The sequence below is a fragment of the Crocodylus siamensis genome, chromosome 4, assembly GCF_052110815.1.
Source record: "Crocodylus siamensis isolate JL-2025a chromosome 4, ASM5211081v1, whole genome shotgun sequence".
Taxonomy (NCBI): Eukaryota; Metazoa; Chordata; order Crocodylia; family Crocodylidae; genus Crocodylus; species Crocodylus siamensis.
Genome location: NC_143398.1, coordinates 6,693,331 through 6,711,923, shown reverse-complemented (window position 1 = coordinate 6,711,923; position 18,593 = coordinate 6,693,331). Strand labels below are relative to the sequence as shown.

Genomic DNA, 18,593 nt, shown 5'->3' with positions numbered 1-18,593 from the left:
GCGCAGGAGCGCCCCCTACTGGCCCACCACAGATGCAACTCTCTCTTGCGTGGCTTCCTCCGCCGCACCTCTTGCAGCTTCCAGTAGTGATGCTTTCGAGCCCCAAACATGAGCACTACAGTTGACCAGGAAAAAACAATCTGCAAGAGGGCTGTGTGAGCAGCGTCTGATCTCATATAAAAGCACAGGAAGGAAAAACCCAGCAGGACCCAGAACCAGCCCAGCAGATAATTATATCGACCTCGACCCCCTCCTCTAGTTCCGTTACTCTTGCCCCCTATTTATACAGAGAAGTGGGGCTGGATGGGACCTCTGGGGTCATTTAGTCCTACCCACTGCTTAAGGCAGGATCCTCCTTATGCAAACCATCCCGTACAGATGCGTGTCTAACCTGTTACTGAAGCAACACGGTCAACCTTGTGTCACAACCACAAAGCCAAGCACCTTGACCTGCCATAGGAGACCATGGCAGACAGTGTCTTATGGCTGTGAGAGCTGTAAAAATACACTTTTGAGATCCAAGGAAGAGGGTTGTGGCTTTCCTACAGAGGAAGGCAAAAACCCCATGGTCCATACCAGTCTGATCATGCAGAAAAATTCCTTCCTGACCTCAAATGTGGCCATTAGTTGGACCCAGAGCAGAAGGACGAGACCCTCGAGCCAGCAACCTCCAGGTTTTAGTCCCAGCAGGAGCACTGGTGCACCCAGTCAAAATCCCCAGCCTAGGCTTCAGCCAACACCTAATGCTTTTGAGAAAGATGGAGGGAAAAAAACAAACCCTTCCCTGTTACGTAGCAACAGGAGGGGGGGAAATTCCTTCCTGGCCCCATGTATCAACCTGCAAGCCTGGGAACCACACATAGCACAGCACTGCAGACTTCTCTGCTCTTCGTCTCCAGGGTTTTCGGTGCAGCCCTCCCCACTGCCAGCACTGGATTCAGCACATCCAGATGTGAAATAATTCTCAGTGTCTGGGAGTTCACGACAGAGACTCTGCTGGGAGCCTGCTACCTCTCCCCGCTACAGCTGTATGCCTTTTAGCAGGACCTGGTAATGCGTCTCGTAGCCTCGAGCTTTGGCTGCTGTAAAAGGTGTTTAAAGTGTTCTTAATTTTTCAAACCATAAATTTCTGCAAAATCCTGAACCCGATGCTCACAGGCCACTAAGCAGCAATGGAAGCAGGGGAACAAACGGGGAATTTGTTGGGAAAATGCTTGTTTGTAACAGCTCGTAAAATGCGGAGGCTGCACATAACCCTCTACTAGTTGGTTAATGCAGCAGAATATGTAGTGTGGGATTTCAACAAGTGCTGCCTGGCACTGAGCAGTGGAACTCGGGAGAAGGAGCTGATGCCTGTAATTAGGCATTTGCCTAATAAATCATCTTGTTATAACAAGAAGAATAATTGAGCAAAACCTGCAAGAGAGATTGCCCTAAACGTGTAATCTCCTAGCTTGTAAGAGAAAGTCCCTATACACACCAGAAGGAAACCAGTTCTACTACGAACCCGGCACTTGTCCCGTCAGACAGGTTGCAGTGCTGTGACCCTCATGGCTTTCTTGGGGAAGGACTGCTAATCCTACCACACTGGGCGGTAGTTATGCGCACAGAGGCAAAGTGACTTGCCCAAGGTCCCCCTGTGAGTCAGTGGCAGGATGAGCCCTTGATAATAACCATTCAGCACCATTTCTCCCATTCACATTTCTTTCTGTTTGTCCATCCACCTCTGCTGGTTTTTGTCTGCTCCCATCATCAAGGCACCAGTCAACTCTGCCTCGTTGTTTAAGTGCAATATGCTGCCTTTGGCCAAGTTATGGACTGGTTAGACAAATGTTTCCCCTAGGAGCAGCTAGAAGGGGGACCCTTATGACAAGGTGTGAGCAGAGTCCTAGGAATGAGGTGTCTTGGGTTGTATTCACTAGTTCTGTTGGCCAACTGCTGCATGATCTTGAGGAAATCCCTCCCGTTGCCCATGCCTCAGTTTCCCCATTTGCAAGGGAAGGATCATGATACTGGCTTTCCTCACTGATAGAAGTTTGACAGGCTTAATTTATTCATTTCTCTAAAGCTCTTTGATCTCAGAGACCTGGAGAGAGTGCAGAAGCACCAGGTATGATAACAGCAGTGTGATGACTTGGGAGAAGCGGTAGGGAAAGACTGCAATGAAAGGCATGTGAGCAGTGGAAGGTGGTATCCCAGCCTGTCTAGTGGAGGGCTCGGCCAAACCACGACTGCAGCACATGGCACCCAGAACATGAATGACAAAGGGTGCTGAAGACCAGGACTGAATGACATGGAAGTAGCAGTGTGAGGTGTCCCAGGCCTCTGAGAGCAGCGGGTATGCATGGGCCAGGACTGGCAGGCCTGTGCGGTGAGAGACCAGGATCTCCACTAAGGCAAAGGGAGCTTTTTGTCCCTGTGTATGAGAGAGGGGCAGGTGTCTGCGATGCAGGGGGACCAGTGAGGACACATCTGTAGTGCTCTGTGCCCAGCTGACACAGGGCAGCTTGTTACCATAATTACTCTAAGGAGCAAGGGAGGGGAGTGGCGCCGTTGCACCCAGCCCGCTCTGCCAGGACCTGCCCCCTCTCCTCCCCCAACCGCCCCACTCACCGAGGTGTTCTGGCACTGCACGCTGGAGCTGTTGAACCTCAAGGCAGGCACCCGCTGCTCGAGGCCCTGGATATTCAGGATGCACTCGTAGCCCCGCTGTCCAGACTGAGGTTGCGGCAGGTTCTTGGCTTTCAGTGTGATGGGCTTGATCACTTCCACAGGTACCAGGATCTTGTCTGCCTTGAGCAACTGGGGACAGTCCTGGGGGAGAAGAGAAAACATGTCCAGGCAGTTAGTAGGATCTCAGCACCCTCTGCCCTGGAGCAAGCATCCCATCCAACTCCCCCCCTGCTCCACTGCAGCCTCGGTCTGCAAGGAGTGGAAGAAGCTCCCTGGGGTGCTCCTTGGTGCCCAGTCCTTACAGCAGTTGGCATCAGGTGTCTGTGGAGAGCTGAGAAACTGTGGATGGCTCACCCCTGAGGCACTCGCTAAGGCCAAACACAGAGCACAACCACTCTGCCAGGCACTGAACAGCTCCTCATGCCTGGAGGGTCCTTGTGTTTAAGTGGGGAAGGAAAACCCCTTGTATAATGCTGGCAGATCCTCGACAAAGATGGTCTGGGATCAAAGGAGCAATATGAGTGTGAGACCTGCTCCAAAGAAGAACCTGGGGCAGCAGATTACAGGTGTGATGTTGAATCAATCTCGCTCAAACACTGCAACCGTGGGAGTGTGGAAGGACACTCAGCCTGGGCCTAACCTTAGCTACTCCCAAAGAAGCTGATCCACAAGCTGGAGGAGCATCTACACACAGCTACATCAGTGTAACATCACTTCCCAGCTCAGCCAGTGCAGTTTCTGTATGGAGACCAGGCCGGGGTGATTGATAGCAGAGGTGTCCATTTTCTTCTGCACTGCCCTCTCTTCATTACACCCTGCGGAGCAGGTAGCCCATTGCCATTTCCTTCTGCTCGGCTTGTTTCTCCAGCCGGCGCCTGACTGCATTTCCTATCTGGGTGTGGTACATGGGGGTGGAGGCAGGTGAGCCATGGGTGTCTGCAGGACACTGCACAGGAGGCATGTGTCAGTGCAGGAAGGCAAGGATGAGGAGAAAGACTGATGGCAGGCAGGGGAGCAAGAGGAGGAATGCAAGGCTTGAGGGTAAAATTCACAGCCGGAGAGAGTCCAGGGGCTGGTTACAGCAGATGGCGGAAGCATCTTACAGAAGCAAATAGCTTAGTTAAATAAAACAGCGGATTAGATGTGTAACATCTGCACTTACACCAGACAGGAATGGAATTACAAAGGCCATCGATCATTGGGCTGGTCAGGGAGAAATGCCAGCCCCCTCCTCCACCACACAGGGCAGGATAGCACAGTGGGTTCCCTCCCTTCTTCCCTGAAGCTGCCAGAGCTGGTCATTGCTGAAGTGCGGAGCCGGGATGAGACGGCCTACTGCAATGTCCTGCCTTGGGTGCTCATGTGAGCTAACATGGAAAGGGTGGGATGGGAGCCCTGGAGTAGCTGCGACCAACAGATGAAGTAACACTGATGCCCCAGTCACTGAGATGCCAGCACAGCCGAGGAGAGCAGCCTGCTTCAGCGGGCACCTGCTGAAACATAGCCAAGAGGTGGCAAGAACCGGCCCTCCAGCAGCACGAGCCCTCCTTCCCCTTAGGAAGCACCATCACAACTGAGTGCGGCTGCCCATTTACCGGGGGGAACACCTTTATCCCACTCTGGTGGCACTAAAGGATGGCAATGCTGCCTTGGCCCAGTTAGTGTAGCCCTACACCACCGTCCTTGCAGCTGCCAATGCAGATGTGGCCAGATGGGGAAAGGAGCACAGACAATGTAAACTTCCCCTGGAGCACTGCCTAGCTGACATCTCGCTGCTTTGGTACATGAAGCTAAGCCCATATCTACAGAGCAATTTGGGAGGCCTGTATATTAACGGGGACACAGAAGAGCCAACTGCTCTGATTATTGCTAGATACTTGCCCTCACTAAGTTTGCACCCACTTGGCTGGATGTAACACTCTTATTCCCGTTAAGGATTTGGTGACAGAGAGTAGTAGAAATGCGATGATGTGTAAGAGCAGCACGAACAAAACTGCACACTTAAGGAATGCCTGGGAGCTAATCTGCAACAGAGGAGGAGAAAGACCTGAGTACACTAGTCACACACCGGAGGACTTTGATTCGCTTGGATGTGGGTGCTGCATAGAAAGGAAAAGTGACCCTGGGTTGTCCCAGGTGAGGAGTCTGCATCCTGACCATGCCTGTTTAGGAAGCATGCATTCAAACTTGAGAAGGAACAGAAAAAGCCTCCTAGGAGGGGCAGAGGTGGGGGCAGAGGAGAACCTGTCTTACAAAGACAGACTAAAAGAGCTTGGCTTTGCAAAGCAAAGGATGCGAGAGCAGATCTGATCACTGCCTGAAGTACTTCAAGGGGTGCACTGCCAAGGAGGGAGGATGGCATTTTCAGTTCAAGGAGCAGGTTTTTGGTGACTACGATGTCAGAGCTTAATGTCTTTATGGGGACCAGATGTCCAGCGAGTCCTCGCCAGGTCTGTTCTGACTTGGGTGCAACCCTTGCTGCTCATCCCTCCCCATGGCTAGTGACTGCTGAAAAGCAAGACGTCTCCCTGCCCCACTGGTATTAGGAACATCAGCCAGGGTCAGACACTTCCTGAGCTTCTAGTAGACCCCATCCTGATGCACGTTCCTCAGAGGCATCTCCTCTCTCTTCCAGCAGAGAAACCCACCCAGCAACATCATCTCCCTCCAGCCAGAGGGGTGGGATATCCCTATCTGCCTTTGAGCAGCCATTTCCCGGGAGCGAGGGCTTCTCTTGATATATAGCAGCTATAAAAGCCGAAGAACCGAGCCAGAGGATGAAAGAAGAAGATATGAAACTCTGCTACCTGAGGGGCAATCCAAACCCAGAAAGCTAGTTTTCCTAGTCTCCCTTTATTCCTGTCTCCCCCCACCAGTGCTGTAACCTTTCTGATAACACTTGTTTCGAGTTCATTAACAAGCGGGGATTGCAGCGGCCCCAATAAAGGCCTCGTTTGCATATAAAAAGCTTTGCGGCTCTGTTAGGAAGTTCATTATAGATAATTGAAGAGGCGAGCACCATAAAGAGGAAATCCTCACAATGTGGCTTTATCTGATTGACCTAATGTTCTTTCTAATTGAAATTTTTAAAAGGCAATTTCTTTGGATGATGTACCAAGGAAAGCCGTGGTGCTCAGCCTGGGCCCTGGGTTTGAAACCGTGTTTGACACCCGCTTCCTAATATGGGTCAGGATGTAGCTAACTAACTCTGCCCCAGGAGGAAATGGTGACGTGGTTGGCTGTGGTGCCTTGCTCAGGACTGTCCTATGAAAGGTAGGAGGTCTCACTGCAAGGAAATAGGCCTGTTGGAGATTCAAGAGGAAGAAATATGAAGAGTGAAATACATGGCTTTCTATCATGGGGACTCTACATTGGCTTTTTCTTTGTGGCTGGCCTTAATCTGAAATCAGTGGGAAGATATATCCTACCCTTTGTAAACCAGACATACAGAAGACCCACCAAGAATGAGTAATCCCACCCGTACTGACTTCCTTAATTAATCAGCAATTCACTCCTAGTTGGATCAGATTCCCAGACAGCTGAAAAACCGCGTCTGACTCATGCAAGGACAATGCATTACAAAATGGGCGCTTATTAATTCATTTCACCTGCGTTGTTTAATCCTATCAGTTAGTGCAACACTGTACAGAGAGCTAATGAACATAAAGTCACCATACAGCTAATTCCCATGGTTGGCAAGAGACGCTCCCTGCAAATGGCTGCATTTTGCCAGTTTTCAAGTCAGTGAGCAGACACAATGGGAACAAGCAAAGGGGAAGTGGCCTGCAAAGGGCCCTGCTCGTTTTGTCAATGGCACTTTAATTTTCATTATTTATAACCCTGCGCAGTATTTTAGTGGATGTGCTTTGCTGCGGCTTGCAGAAATATTGAAGTCTTGGTAACAAGAGGCTTTTAGCTCCCTGCCTGATCGTGTCTGAATGCCCGTTCCACCCGAGCTCCTATTAAGATCATTGACAGGTGTGGAGGGGCCTCCAGCTTTGGGAAGACAATGACCCAGCCAGCATGGGCCTTTTGTGGGGTTGCACAGAACATCACAAAGTTTTAAGGCCTCACCCACGGTGCTGTCCCACCAGAGGTAGGATCTGGCCAGGAACTCAGAGTTGACAACCTTCTTCTTATGAAAACCATCTGGGCTCTTCGATGGCTGCCAATGGTCAGGACCTTGGCTTGAGTCCCATTTCCAGTCGCTCCATATGGAGGCATGTTTATTTTAAATTTTCAGTATTTCACATGGAAGTAGGTCCAGGTTCCCAAGTGTCTGGTGTATCAATACATACATCTGCCAACATCCTCTGCCTGCCTCTAGGTTCCCAGTCTGGGAGAGACAAAACCATTTATGTTCACCCCTGGCAGTTGCCCTGGTGCGCGCTGGTGTGGTTACAACCCCCCACTCCCTCCAAAACGCAGCTGCTCGGGCACCTGCACACTGCAGTGAGCTTCGAACTTTCTGTCCACATCGAAGGACGGGGAGGAGAAGAAATGCAGAGGCAGATGCACACAAGGTGTGCACAGGGATCAGTGCTGCAGCTGGCACTAATTGGCTTGACACCCCGGCGGGGACCCACTTATCAGTCGACTTGGGCAACAGAGAAACACACAGTTGGCAAGACAGACACATGGAGAAATCTGAGCACTGCAATCCCCTCCTTCCTGGTCTCTTCTCAAGCAGGGCACTGACACCTTAGGTCAGAGGCAGGCAATTATTTCAGCCAGAGGGCCACTTAACAAGGTTTGGCGTGCTATTGAAGGCCGCATGGGTAGCTCCGCCCCTTGACAGTTGTCCCACCCCCCCAGTTCCCATCTTGGGACTGGAAGTCCCACCCCCTAGGCCCTGACCTTTGCCAACAGAAGTCCCTCCCTTTACCCCCCCCCCTTCCAAAATACTCCTTTTGGGAGGGTAGAGTGTCATGTTAGAACGAGCAAAAACTAAATCATACCCTAAAAGTGAAACACCAACTGTAACATATTTCAATTTTATTACAAAAAATATTTTTGGCATGATTTGTGTTTATACACAATAATTCAAAAATAAAGTCTTAGTCTTTTATATTGTGGGGCGGGTATATGGTGGGGTGTGGGGTGTGTGCATGGGGGGATGTGGGGGTAGTGTTTGTGGATGGTGGGGTGTAGGGGTGTGTGTTTGTGTATGGTGGGCTGTGGGGGGGTGTGGGGGAAGTTTATGAAGGGGTGTGGCTGTGTGTGTGGAGGGAATAGAGTATGTTGGAGGTGTATATGTGGGGGGATGTGAGGGCAGGGTGTGGGTATGCGGTGTTTGTGGGGTGTGGGGGGGGGTGTGAGGACTCCCCTCACACTTTCCCCTTGGCGTACAGCCCCACTGGTGGCAGTGGCAGCAGCAGGCAGGGGCGCTTGGGGTGCTCATGACTGGTGCAGGTGCTGGTCCCCAAGTCCTGGGATCCTTTGGAAGAGAAGGGGAGCCCTGGCCCCTGCTTCCCCGCAGAATCCTGGACCTGCACGGAAGGGAGCAATGAAGGCAGCCTGCTCCAGCACATGGAGCTTCCCTCTGGTGGTATGCAAGTGCAGAACCTGCACGTGCGCGTGGGGAGTGCCGTGCAATAAAGGCGGCCTGGCCAGGCTGCGCTCCTTGCCGCAATGTGCAACGCTGGCCACAGCTGCGCGCTGCCGGGCACCAGCACCTGCACCAGGCACCAGCACCCTGAGCACCCCTGCTGGTGCTCTTGTTGCCACTGGTGAAGCCCCCATGCCATGGGATGAGTGGGAGGTGGGGTTCTCACCTCTGCTTCACACCCTGCCCACCCGAGCTCTACACTACATCCACCACCCTGGGCATGGGATCCACGCTGCTGCCAGTGCAGATCCCATGCTCCTGCCCAGCTATGCTCCCCCACTTCCCTACCTGTGGATCCCATGCTCCTGCCCAGCTGCAGCTCCCCTGCCTCCCTATCTGCAGCCTGAAGTGAGTGGGACACCAGGGAAGCCGAGCAGGTCCCCCGGCAGCTGCGGCAGTGGTTGTGCGTTGACCAGGACAGGCCCTTCTACCCACAAAGGTGGAAGCAAGGTGCAATAGGGTATGATGGTGGGGAGGGTGTATACGTAGGCACCTTGCTCCCACCCTTGTGGGCGGAAGGGCTGGGCAGGGTACAATTCTTGGTGGGCACTACGAGCCAGATGAAAGTGCCTGGTGGGCTGGATCCAGTCCACAGGCCGTGTTTTGCCCACCCCTGCTTTAGGTCATGTCCTACCCATCTGTCCACTGCACCCCTCTTGGATGCCCTCTGTTGGCTCTGCTAATTCTGTCACTTCAAGTTCACGGTCTTGTCCTCCTGTCAAGGTTTGAATAAGCCTATCCCTCATTGCAGCCTCATGCCCTTGCCCTGTTAGGGCTGTCATCCTGAATGCCTGGTTTGTCAACGCACTCCCACAACCATCTGTATGCTTTATCGACTCCATCCCCTGCTGTGGGAACACCCTTGCTGAGCTAACACCCCCAGCCACCACACTGCAATCTCACAGGGACCCATCTCTACCACAAGACACCAAGCAAAGACTTATTTAATGAATACATTTTGAGGAAGAAAGCTCCTTTCCCCAACCTGCAATGCACTGGGCCTTTGCTTGATGACTCTCCATGCGCATAGATTTGCTTCCATCTAATCTCCCCACCGTCCTTCCAGCTTTGTTACTCTCCTACTTTGCGCCATGGCCAAAACAAGGTGCTGAGATCTGTGGAGCAGGGACCATGTATACACAGAGAATACTTTTTAGAACACCACTGATGTATGTTCGGATATATTATATTATATTATATTATATTATATTATATTATATTATATTATATTAAGGTAACATTCAAAAAAATATTATATTATATAAAATTTTAAAAATCCATTGAGAGAGGAGGGGAGGGAAGGTGGTAGCTAGCAAGCTACCTTGGTGCACCACCATAGGGAATCTTGCCACTGACTTCAATGGCAGCAAGGCTTCACCCAGAGGCAGCAAGGCAAAGAGCTGAAAGGACAGAGGGGCCATACCTGGCCATGAGACCCTCCAGCCCATTGTGTGGTTTGGACAGGCAGCCTCTTAAACTGGAAGTAGTATACATGGTGCTCCAGTAATGCTGCAGTGTGACAGGACCAATTAGCCTGTCCTGTGCTAACTGGCCCATATGGCTACACACTGTTCCCATGCCAAGCAGCAGCACAGATGCAGTCACGTGGCAATAATCCCAGACCCTACTATGAGTACGGTACCTTTACCCTGTAAACACAGCCTGAGAGCAAAAGATACCATGGACTGGACAGGCTAGTTTGATTGAATTTCTCCCTCGAGCCTAGATGGGGTCCCTCTGAACTGGGATGTGATACATGGTCTTGTGACATGGGTAAAGCACAAGGAAATGAAGGGCTTCCACCTATTGGGCTGGCAATTTGCCCTGCTTCTTCCTAAAATCCACCTAAAATTTATAAAGTACCCCCTGAAAGAAATCCCAGTGGAAGAAACTGGGCAGAACAGGAAGAAGTGAGCCATTGCCGGTGCAGGGGAAGTCTGGGACTAGTGAGTTACGGTCCACACGGTGTTTACATTATTACGCTACTAATTCTCCTGGTCATAAAAATTATATTTAAAATTTACACGAATAGTATCAGGGACTGTTATTAGGTTATAAAGCGGAATCAGGTCAAGGCTTTGCAGGCAGAATTCCAAGCTCCATAAATTCCTGGATATACTTCCCCCAAATTTACATCGGCGCTGGCAGCAATCAAACCGGCTACAAAAAGCTCAAGCGGTCAAAGAATTTTTTAATGCCCCATATATTTTATCTGTGTTTCCAAAGTTTACAGTGCCATTAGTTTGATTGATGGGGTACATATTTATCAGCACAGCAAAAGTAATAATATATAAAGAAAATGCCCATAACCTTAAAGGCAGCTGATGACGAGGCGGCAGTGGGATTTATGGAAAAAGTAAGCATCAGCAGAGATAACAAAAGAATAATTGAGTTCTCCCACCCCCTTCCTCGTTAATGGTCTCCTTATGGACTGCAGGTGAATGCAGTGCTGGAGAAGGTGCTTTATTGATAGCTCTGGAGACTGGGTCTCTATCTAGACAAGAGGCATAACAGAGTGGCTATTCTGATTTCAGCTAGGAGCTCGAGGGATTGCCTTCTGACGCCTGGATCCCAGTGCAGGAAGATAAAAGGGGGGAGACAGGAAGATGGATGGATGGATGGATCTTCATAGCCCATTTGGTCTTTGGCCTCTGTGCCACGATTGCTATGGGCGGATGATTTGTGACTCTGGCTGGTCACTTTAGTTTGCTACTGACCTGAAATGGGGTCCTCACAAGTTGACAGAGTGTTTGATCCGTCTGGCAGCATTAGTGCTAACCTACAGCGTGGTCAAGGAGCAGAAGCAGCAGCCTGTGCAGCCAGGCTCTGAGATCATGGTGGTATGCTCAAGGGAGTGGACAGGTCTGCATGGCCCATGAACCAGGGCCAGGGTGAGGGAAGATGAACCCTCAGCCCGACCCTTAGAAGAAGACTGATTCAAAGAGGAGGACCAGGAGATTGCTATAACGTGAGGCCTTCCTGAGGAGCGGTTGGGATGGAAGCGGGGACTCTCCACAGCCCTGCCATATACCGTGCTTCAATAAACCACCAGCAGGCTGAGTTTTAAGAAGAACCAAGGAAGAGAAGAGGACAAAGGAAGTGAGTAATGATCTTCGGAGGCTCAAACACTGTCAAATCTAAGAGCATCCCTTTCACATATGAACCAATGCAAGCTCCAGCCTCCTGAAGCGCAGTGACTGCAGGGGGAAAAGAGAGAAACTACTCTCCAGGGCTTAATTCAGTACCATGGCAGCTCCCCCCACTCAGATCCTGCTGAAGTTATTCACACCAGCTTATGCAGGCTCTTGCTCTGCACTGTCTCACCCACTGAAGGCAGCTGTGGGCTAGACACAAAGGCAGATTTCATGTCATTCTGGCTCCAGAAAATGACTTGATGGGCAGGAGACCAGGAGAAAAGCACAGAGATTTTGGGCCTTCAAAAGGAGCTTAGTCTCTGCTTCTATCCTGCCATCTGTGCCTTCCCATCTATGAGCTTCTGGTCCATTGAATACCTTGCGTGTCATGCTTTGGTCCATTAACAAGAGCAGAGGATGCACCTCACCACTGGGAGAAATTCAGTGGCCTCAACCTCTGTTTCTGCTCAGCACAGTATCTGTAAGGTTGTACGGATGCCAGGTCTCACAATTCAGTGTGAATCTAGTAATAAAAACCTCCATCCTTGGAGGTTTTTAAGACTCGGCTAGACAAAGCCTTGGCCAGGATGAAATAGCTGGGCATGGTCCTGCTCTGAGCAGGGGATAGGACCTCCTGAGTTACCTTCCAACTCTCATTTTCTGCTTCTGTGATTCTATGTGTTACAAGAAAAGCTGGAAAATGTGACCCATGAAGGTTCAAATCTGGGAAGGGGCAGAAAAAGAAGCCCACCTGCATCTTTCAGTCTCATCCGGGGGGCTGACTTCTGGGGCTGGCTGTACTGAACCTGGCCAATGGAGCTACGTGTTGACTATCTTGAAACAATGCTCTCACAGATGCATCCCATCTATGGTCACCCAGTGCCCCCCAGGCGCGAACATCACGCCAGTCGAAATGCATGACGAATTGAGTATCATGAAGATTCACAGCTCCCTGTCCATCAGTAAGTCCTATGGGTGGAACGGAGAGGACAACTGTCTTGCTGATGCGCACAGCAGTGTTAGCAAGTGTAAAAGGACAACCCAGTTATTTCTGTCCCTGATGCAACCCTGAAGGGATCCATAGGACTGAATTGGCAAAGCAGCACTTGATTTAGCCTCTGACTCGATGGGGCTTCCTGACAATTTAGCAGTACCTGCGTTCTGCGCTGCAGAAGCCAATGAGCAAAGCAGGGAGCAGAGCATTTCTCTGGGAAATGGAAGCAAACTTAATGCATCTTTACACTGAAATGAGTCCTTGGCACACCAGTGGATGGGAAGGGGCAACTCTCTCTCACCGTGGTGGTACCAAACTCCCTTTCTGACTACCTTGACAGACACAGAATAAAATACACGAAATGTCTCTGGGGAACCCAGGTCCTCCCATCCTGTACATACTCTGACCACCAGGCCACTGTGTAAAATAGGACCATTCCCCTTTGCCTCCAATTCTGAATGAAAGCAATAGCTGTCACTGTGCACGTTTACATGTGCAATTAATGTGACTGACTATACTCCAGTTCAATATGAGCTGGAGTAAACTAATCCAGACACCACCATCTACACATGCGTTTAAGGGCAATCATTTATTGTGCTGGTGGATACCACTTGTGTCTGATGGGACTGTCCATCAGCACGGTAAATTAGTTCGCTGCTCCCTAATCGTTGCACACATGTAGATGGTGACACTTTATTGCGCAGCAAACTAGCCTGCTGCACAGTAAAGTGTCTCGTGTAGACATGCCCACTGTCTGCAGTGAGCCTGATTCTGTGGGCCTGCACTAGGCAAGCTCAACACATGTCTATATACTGACGAGGTCAGTGGACAGAAGCAGAAGACCTAGTTTCAATGCCTGAGATAAGGCCTGCACCATTCGGTCCAGATAAGCCAGACGCACTTCTGGACGTGGGCAGAAGTAAACTGCACTGATAAAAACAGGGGTTTGGAGGCACACGCTACTGGACGTATGGCCCCAAGCCCCAGCCTGGTCCTTTGTGGATATGGACTCAAATGACTTGCTCAAGGTAACAGAGAAAGCCAGGAGCAAAGCAGGGAACCGAGCTGCAGTCACACTAACCTCAGCTTATCCTTCCTCAGAAGAGAGCATGACAAGATCTGTTTTCCATAAACCCAAGTTGACTGGCATTAATTATATTACTTCCTGTTTTTTTTTTTTTATCCACATCTTCTATCAGCCGTTCCATTATTTTCCCTGTGATCAATGTCAAGGAGACAGGCTTATAATAACTTGAGTTATTACATTCACCCTTTTTAAATGCTGGCACAACATCAGCTTTCTTCCCGTCCTCAGGAACTTCCCCAGCATACCAAGGCTTCTTAAAAATCAGCATTTAACAACCTGGAGGGGCAGCTCATTTCTGGACAGTGACTGAGGCAGGGGTCTCGGGGTAAAAATACAGCCTGTGATCATGTAATTATCTCCCATAATGTGAAGGCATAAAACCTATGCATTAATTCTAGTATATCCTGACTTCTGAGTGATTGGCTTTGCAAACTTAATAACATTCTTTTAATGTAGGGTTTCTGGTGGCATGTAGGCGTGTGTGTGACATGATAAGTATGTGTTCTCCGGGGCAAGGCCTGTCATTTACTATATGCCTGTACAGCACACCTCGTGTGACAGATCCTCTAGGAGAAGTGTGAAACAATAGCACCAACAAGCCTGTACAAGCCTGTGGAGGGCAGGAGCCCCGAAGCTGGAGAAGGATTATGCAGAGGGATGGAGCAGGTAAAGCTGGGAGCAATAATAAGAAAATAGGCTGGCGGGGATTAAACTGCATACTAGACTCTCCAGGGAGGTGGTGAGAGCCTCAGTGTTTAGGATTTTTAAAACTGGGTTGGACAACACCATAGAAAACACGGTGTCCGAGCAAGGCGAGGAGCTGGGGAAGCTAACCAGTCCCTCTGTCCTTCCCTGGGTTTCTTTGGCTCAGTGTCCCTTTGTCTCAGGTGCCCTCTCCTCCATGAACAGAGGTCCTGAGTGCCTGCCTTTTTAGGACTTTTACTAGAGGACTCTTTTTGTGTCCTTTTAAGCACTAAGCTTGCAAACAGTCCCGCAATCCTTGACCCTGTTGTACAGCTGAAGCACCAAAAGCCATCCGCTACCAGTGGGGGGGGGGGGCGCTGATGGGCCTTTTGATCTCCAAGTCCACACTAAAGAATGATCATTCTTTAAAGAGAGGCTGTCACAACGGGGAATATCTGGTTAGAGCTGGCAAGTCAACCAGCAGCACCTGTGTACAGCCTTGCCTAGCATCCTTGCCTAGCAGAGAGCAGCGCCGTGAACATCCTTGCCTAGCATTTATTGCCCATCCAGCATGACAACCCTGGGTGAAAGGAGATGGCAGCTCTCCAGAGAAGGTCCCCTTTGAAGTCAAACCCCACAAGATCAGCCCAGCCAGGCACATAAACAAATGCACGTAAACTACGGGAAGTGGAAGTCTCCTTAGGTGACATTTCCCTTTTCCACCCAGGGAGCAATAACTGCAGCCCCCTTCCCATCAGCACAGCTACCCCAATGTTGCCGGTGATAAATATCTACTGGACTTCACAGGAAACAGGACAGTGGGACTCTTCCCACCTCTCTCTGCCCTGAGACTGGGCAATAAGGCCCAAGCCAAGGCCAATGGACATGTGTTCAGAAAACAGGCCAGGAGAGGGTATGGGTACAGACTCCAGGGAGATGGGGAATGAATCCATGGTCAAGTAAGAGATGCCTCCCAATGGGGGGATTCAACATCTCCCCTTCCCCTTAGCTCAGGGCCAAGCTCCTAACAAAGAAGGCAGCTGAGGCTAAAACAAAGAAAGGACAAAGCCTTGGGCTTCAAAGCCAGGCAATGCCCAAAGCAAACTGGGAAATTGAGGGGGCTCTTTCCCTTCCTTTTTGAGAACTTCTTGGCCCCCAAAACTGGATAGTCCTGTTGCCCCATGCTGTAGACATCAGGGTGGATAGTCCAACTGTCCTCCAGCTGTGCTGAACACCACAATGTGTCTTGATGGTAATGATGCCATGATGGCAAGCATCATTCTCCCACCCCCTGCCATGCCCTGGGGGTAAATCCACAATGTTATGTTTGGCCCCCCATGACAGGTAAGCTCAGATGGCCACCGAAGCTAGCCCAGCTCTTATGAGCAATGTGTAGCAGGATCGCAGAGGCTTTCTTTATCTCCACATTACCCACATCACAGTTTTGCTCCAACAGCTCCCAACAGCAGGCTCCTCATTAGCCAGAAGACACAGGCATCAGCAAATTCCCCGGTGCAGGTCACCAAGTCACATTCGGTGCCAGTGAAGGGAAGTGGACTGAGGGAGAAGGGTGCGGAGTGGGCACTGGGTGACCAAATCCATTGGTCCACTGCACTGGACATAATACAAACTCCAAACGAGAAACGGAGCCTGCCTCAAAGGCCACCTGCTCCCAATGGACATGGGCAGGAAGGGAAAGAGTGGCACAGAGATGTGACCCAGCTCAGCCAAATGCACCCGGCCGATCTCCAAGAACAAGATGCCACCCTGCTGAAATCCAACGTGTTGCCCTCCACTGGCCAGGTTCTTAAATCCAATATCTTTTATTAGACCAGCCTTTGTATTAAAAGATATTGGATGCACCCAAAGAACCTCGTCTGCCTATGTCCTTAGACCAACACGGCTACAACCTCCGCCCCTACACTGGTCCAGGCTGCTTCTCAGTAGTGCTCGCCAGCTCCTTTGCCTATTCCTGGAAAGTTAAATGTTTTCTGACACTCAATCTATACCTTCCTTATCTGGCCCCATCTTTCAGCGCTATATGACAAGGATTCCTCTTCTTTCTCTGCCGCTGCACTAGAGAGGAGGTGGCAGCGACACCCTCACACTGATGGGAGTCCAGATGCCCACGCAACCCGCCTCTCCGGACTCCCCCCAGGTGCCACCTTGTCAATGCTTGGAGCAGATGGTCCAGTCATCGCAAAATCAGAGCTTCCCCCTGCTCCTGATGCAGGGAGCAGCTGAGGGTGCTGGGGAAGCTCAACGTTACCTGCCTCTTCCTCGTGCCACAGCTGCTGTGCTTGGCAGCTGTCTCTCCAGCTCCGCTCTCATCCCTTCACCTCCTCTCCTCTCCGCTGCCAATCCCCCCTGGATGCTCGCAGACTGTGAATGCAGCAGGTTGCCGGCAGGTTGCCATAGTAACACCTTGCTCTTTTTCTCTTAATGATAGACAGGTGCCAGGATAAACGAGCGGATAATCAACAAGAGGGGAAGAATTAGAGGCTCTGATATTGGCATCTCTATTGCTGTCACCGCGATCCCTGCAGAATGATGGATCCATTAATGAGCAGAGATGGGATTTTTCGGCAACGACACCATTCGCAGCTGCGTCTCCGGCCGGGGCCAGGATCTGGGTAACCCAGGCCTGGGCTGGAGGCTGAGTTGTTGCCACAGTAACGACGGATGATGCATCACTTCCAGGCCCCATCCGCAATGCACGCGCAACTGGTTCGTGACACTCGCCAGACAACAGACGGACACGGGGGAGCTGTGTCTCCGCAGCCGCCTTTCGGCGCAGCACAGCGGCGGGTGCAGGGGGGGATCCCCGTCTGTACCGACGCGCTCTCGGAAAGTCAGCTCAGGCGTCCTACACGAATCAGCTGTAGGAAGGAGGTGTGGTGCGCTACAGTGCCACGAACCTGGGTCAAAATCTCCAGCTCCCACACAGAGCAACTCCGTGAGCCGCAGGAGGTCAGCCACATGTGCCCTTAGGGCAGGACCGAGGTGCACAGGCAAAGCTAGAAGGTCCAAAAGAGCAAATCAAAGACTTGCCCACTCCTGATGCTTACACCTGGGCTGACAAGGGGACAATGATGGCACAAGACACCGTGCAGGACACTGCTCCCCCGCAAAGCCGGGGGCGTTGGGAAGGAGCAGCTGGGCGTGCTATGAGTCCAGTCTGCAGTAAACTGGATGTTGGGGATGGAAAAACGGAGAGGGCATTTCCTCAGCCTGGCTCCCACCATCCCTCCCTGCCCTTCCTTATCACCACTGCACAAACCCGCCTGCCATATCTGTTTGCAAAGGGCAAGCAGGGGGACAAGGAGAAGTCAGTGTGCTCCAGTGCCCAAGGCCCGTGGTGCAGCTCCCCATTCGGCGCGAGGCGCTTGGGAACGAGGGCGCCACTGCTCCGCAGCCGCCTGCCACTGCATGTCTCCCAGGACTTCCTGTGGCTGGTGACAAATTAATATTTGAAGCCGCTGTTTCTTTTATGTGGCCTCGGCTGTCATTAGCCCGACCAACCCCACCGAATGTGCTTTGGTGTCAGGGTTTTTAGTTCTTTTCCCTTTCAGGTGGCAGATAAAAACCCTTTTCATACAAAGCTGGTTTGGGGGAGGAAGGAAAAAGGCCCAAACGCATGAACTGGCTGAGTGCGGGGAGACAAAAACCTCCTTCAAGGTAATTAAATGATTATGTATCTTCTAAACCCGCCAGATCACAGATCCGTTATCAAGGTTTGCTTTTGGCTTTTGCTTTTCTTCTTCTCCCCCCCTAAACCCATACAAAGCTAAAATCCTAGCAGGGCCCAGAACAAGATAGTGTTCGTTTTCAATGGCAATACAACACACAAAAAAAGCCTTAAATCCTTTATGCCATCCACTCAAGTAGACCACCTCCAGCTTCCCATCCCACAGGAGGGTCTGTGAAGCACCGGCGTGATAACTGCCATGCCAGATCAGGCAGCAACGGGAGGCAGCGTCTCTATTGTGAAGAGGATCGTCCAGGTGACCTCGGTATCGTTTGTACCTCTGCCCTATGACAAACCGCTTGGCTTGGTGCCTCTGTTTCCCTCCCCTCTATGATGACTGCTTTGAAATGCCTTTGAGATCTCCTTGGCTTGGATGGGGATGACCCGGCCTCAGGCAGGGAGTCGGACTAGATGACTTCTCGCGGTCCTTTCCAGCCCTACTCCTCTGCGATTCTCGCTGCCTGTCCTCTGCCCAGCACAAGGGGAACTTGACCTTGGACAGAGCTGCTTGATGCTACTGCGAGGCACGTGGCCACTGCCACTGCAACACTGGACATTGCCAGCTGCTTTTAAGGAACCTGCTGGACACCTGGGGCTGCAATGGAGCAAGCAGCCTGTCTCAGGGATGATTAAGCCTTGTTGCTTTTATAAATGGCTGTCTTTGT

At 51.1% G+C, this 18,593-nt stretch overlaps 1 protein-coding gene across 1 annotated transcript in view; it reads right to left on the bottom strand.

The window, feature by feature from the left end:
* PLXNA4 (plexin A4) overlaps positions 1-18,593 on the bottom strand; it is a 533,592-nt gene that overhangs the window by 119,572 nt on the left and 395,427 nt on the right. Inside the window, exon 10 of the mRNA XM_090041550.1 lies at positions 2,614-2,814. Coding sequence (XP_089897676.1) covers positions 2,614-2,814 — 201 coding nt within the window. The remainder of the gene's footprint in view (positions 1-2,613; positions 2,815-18,593) is intronic.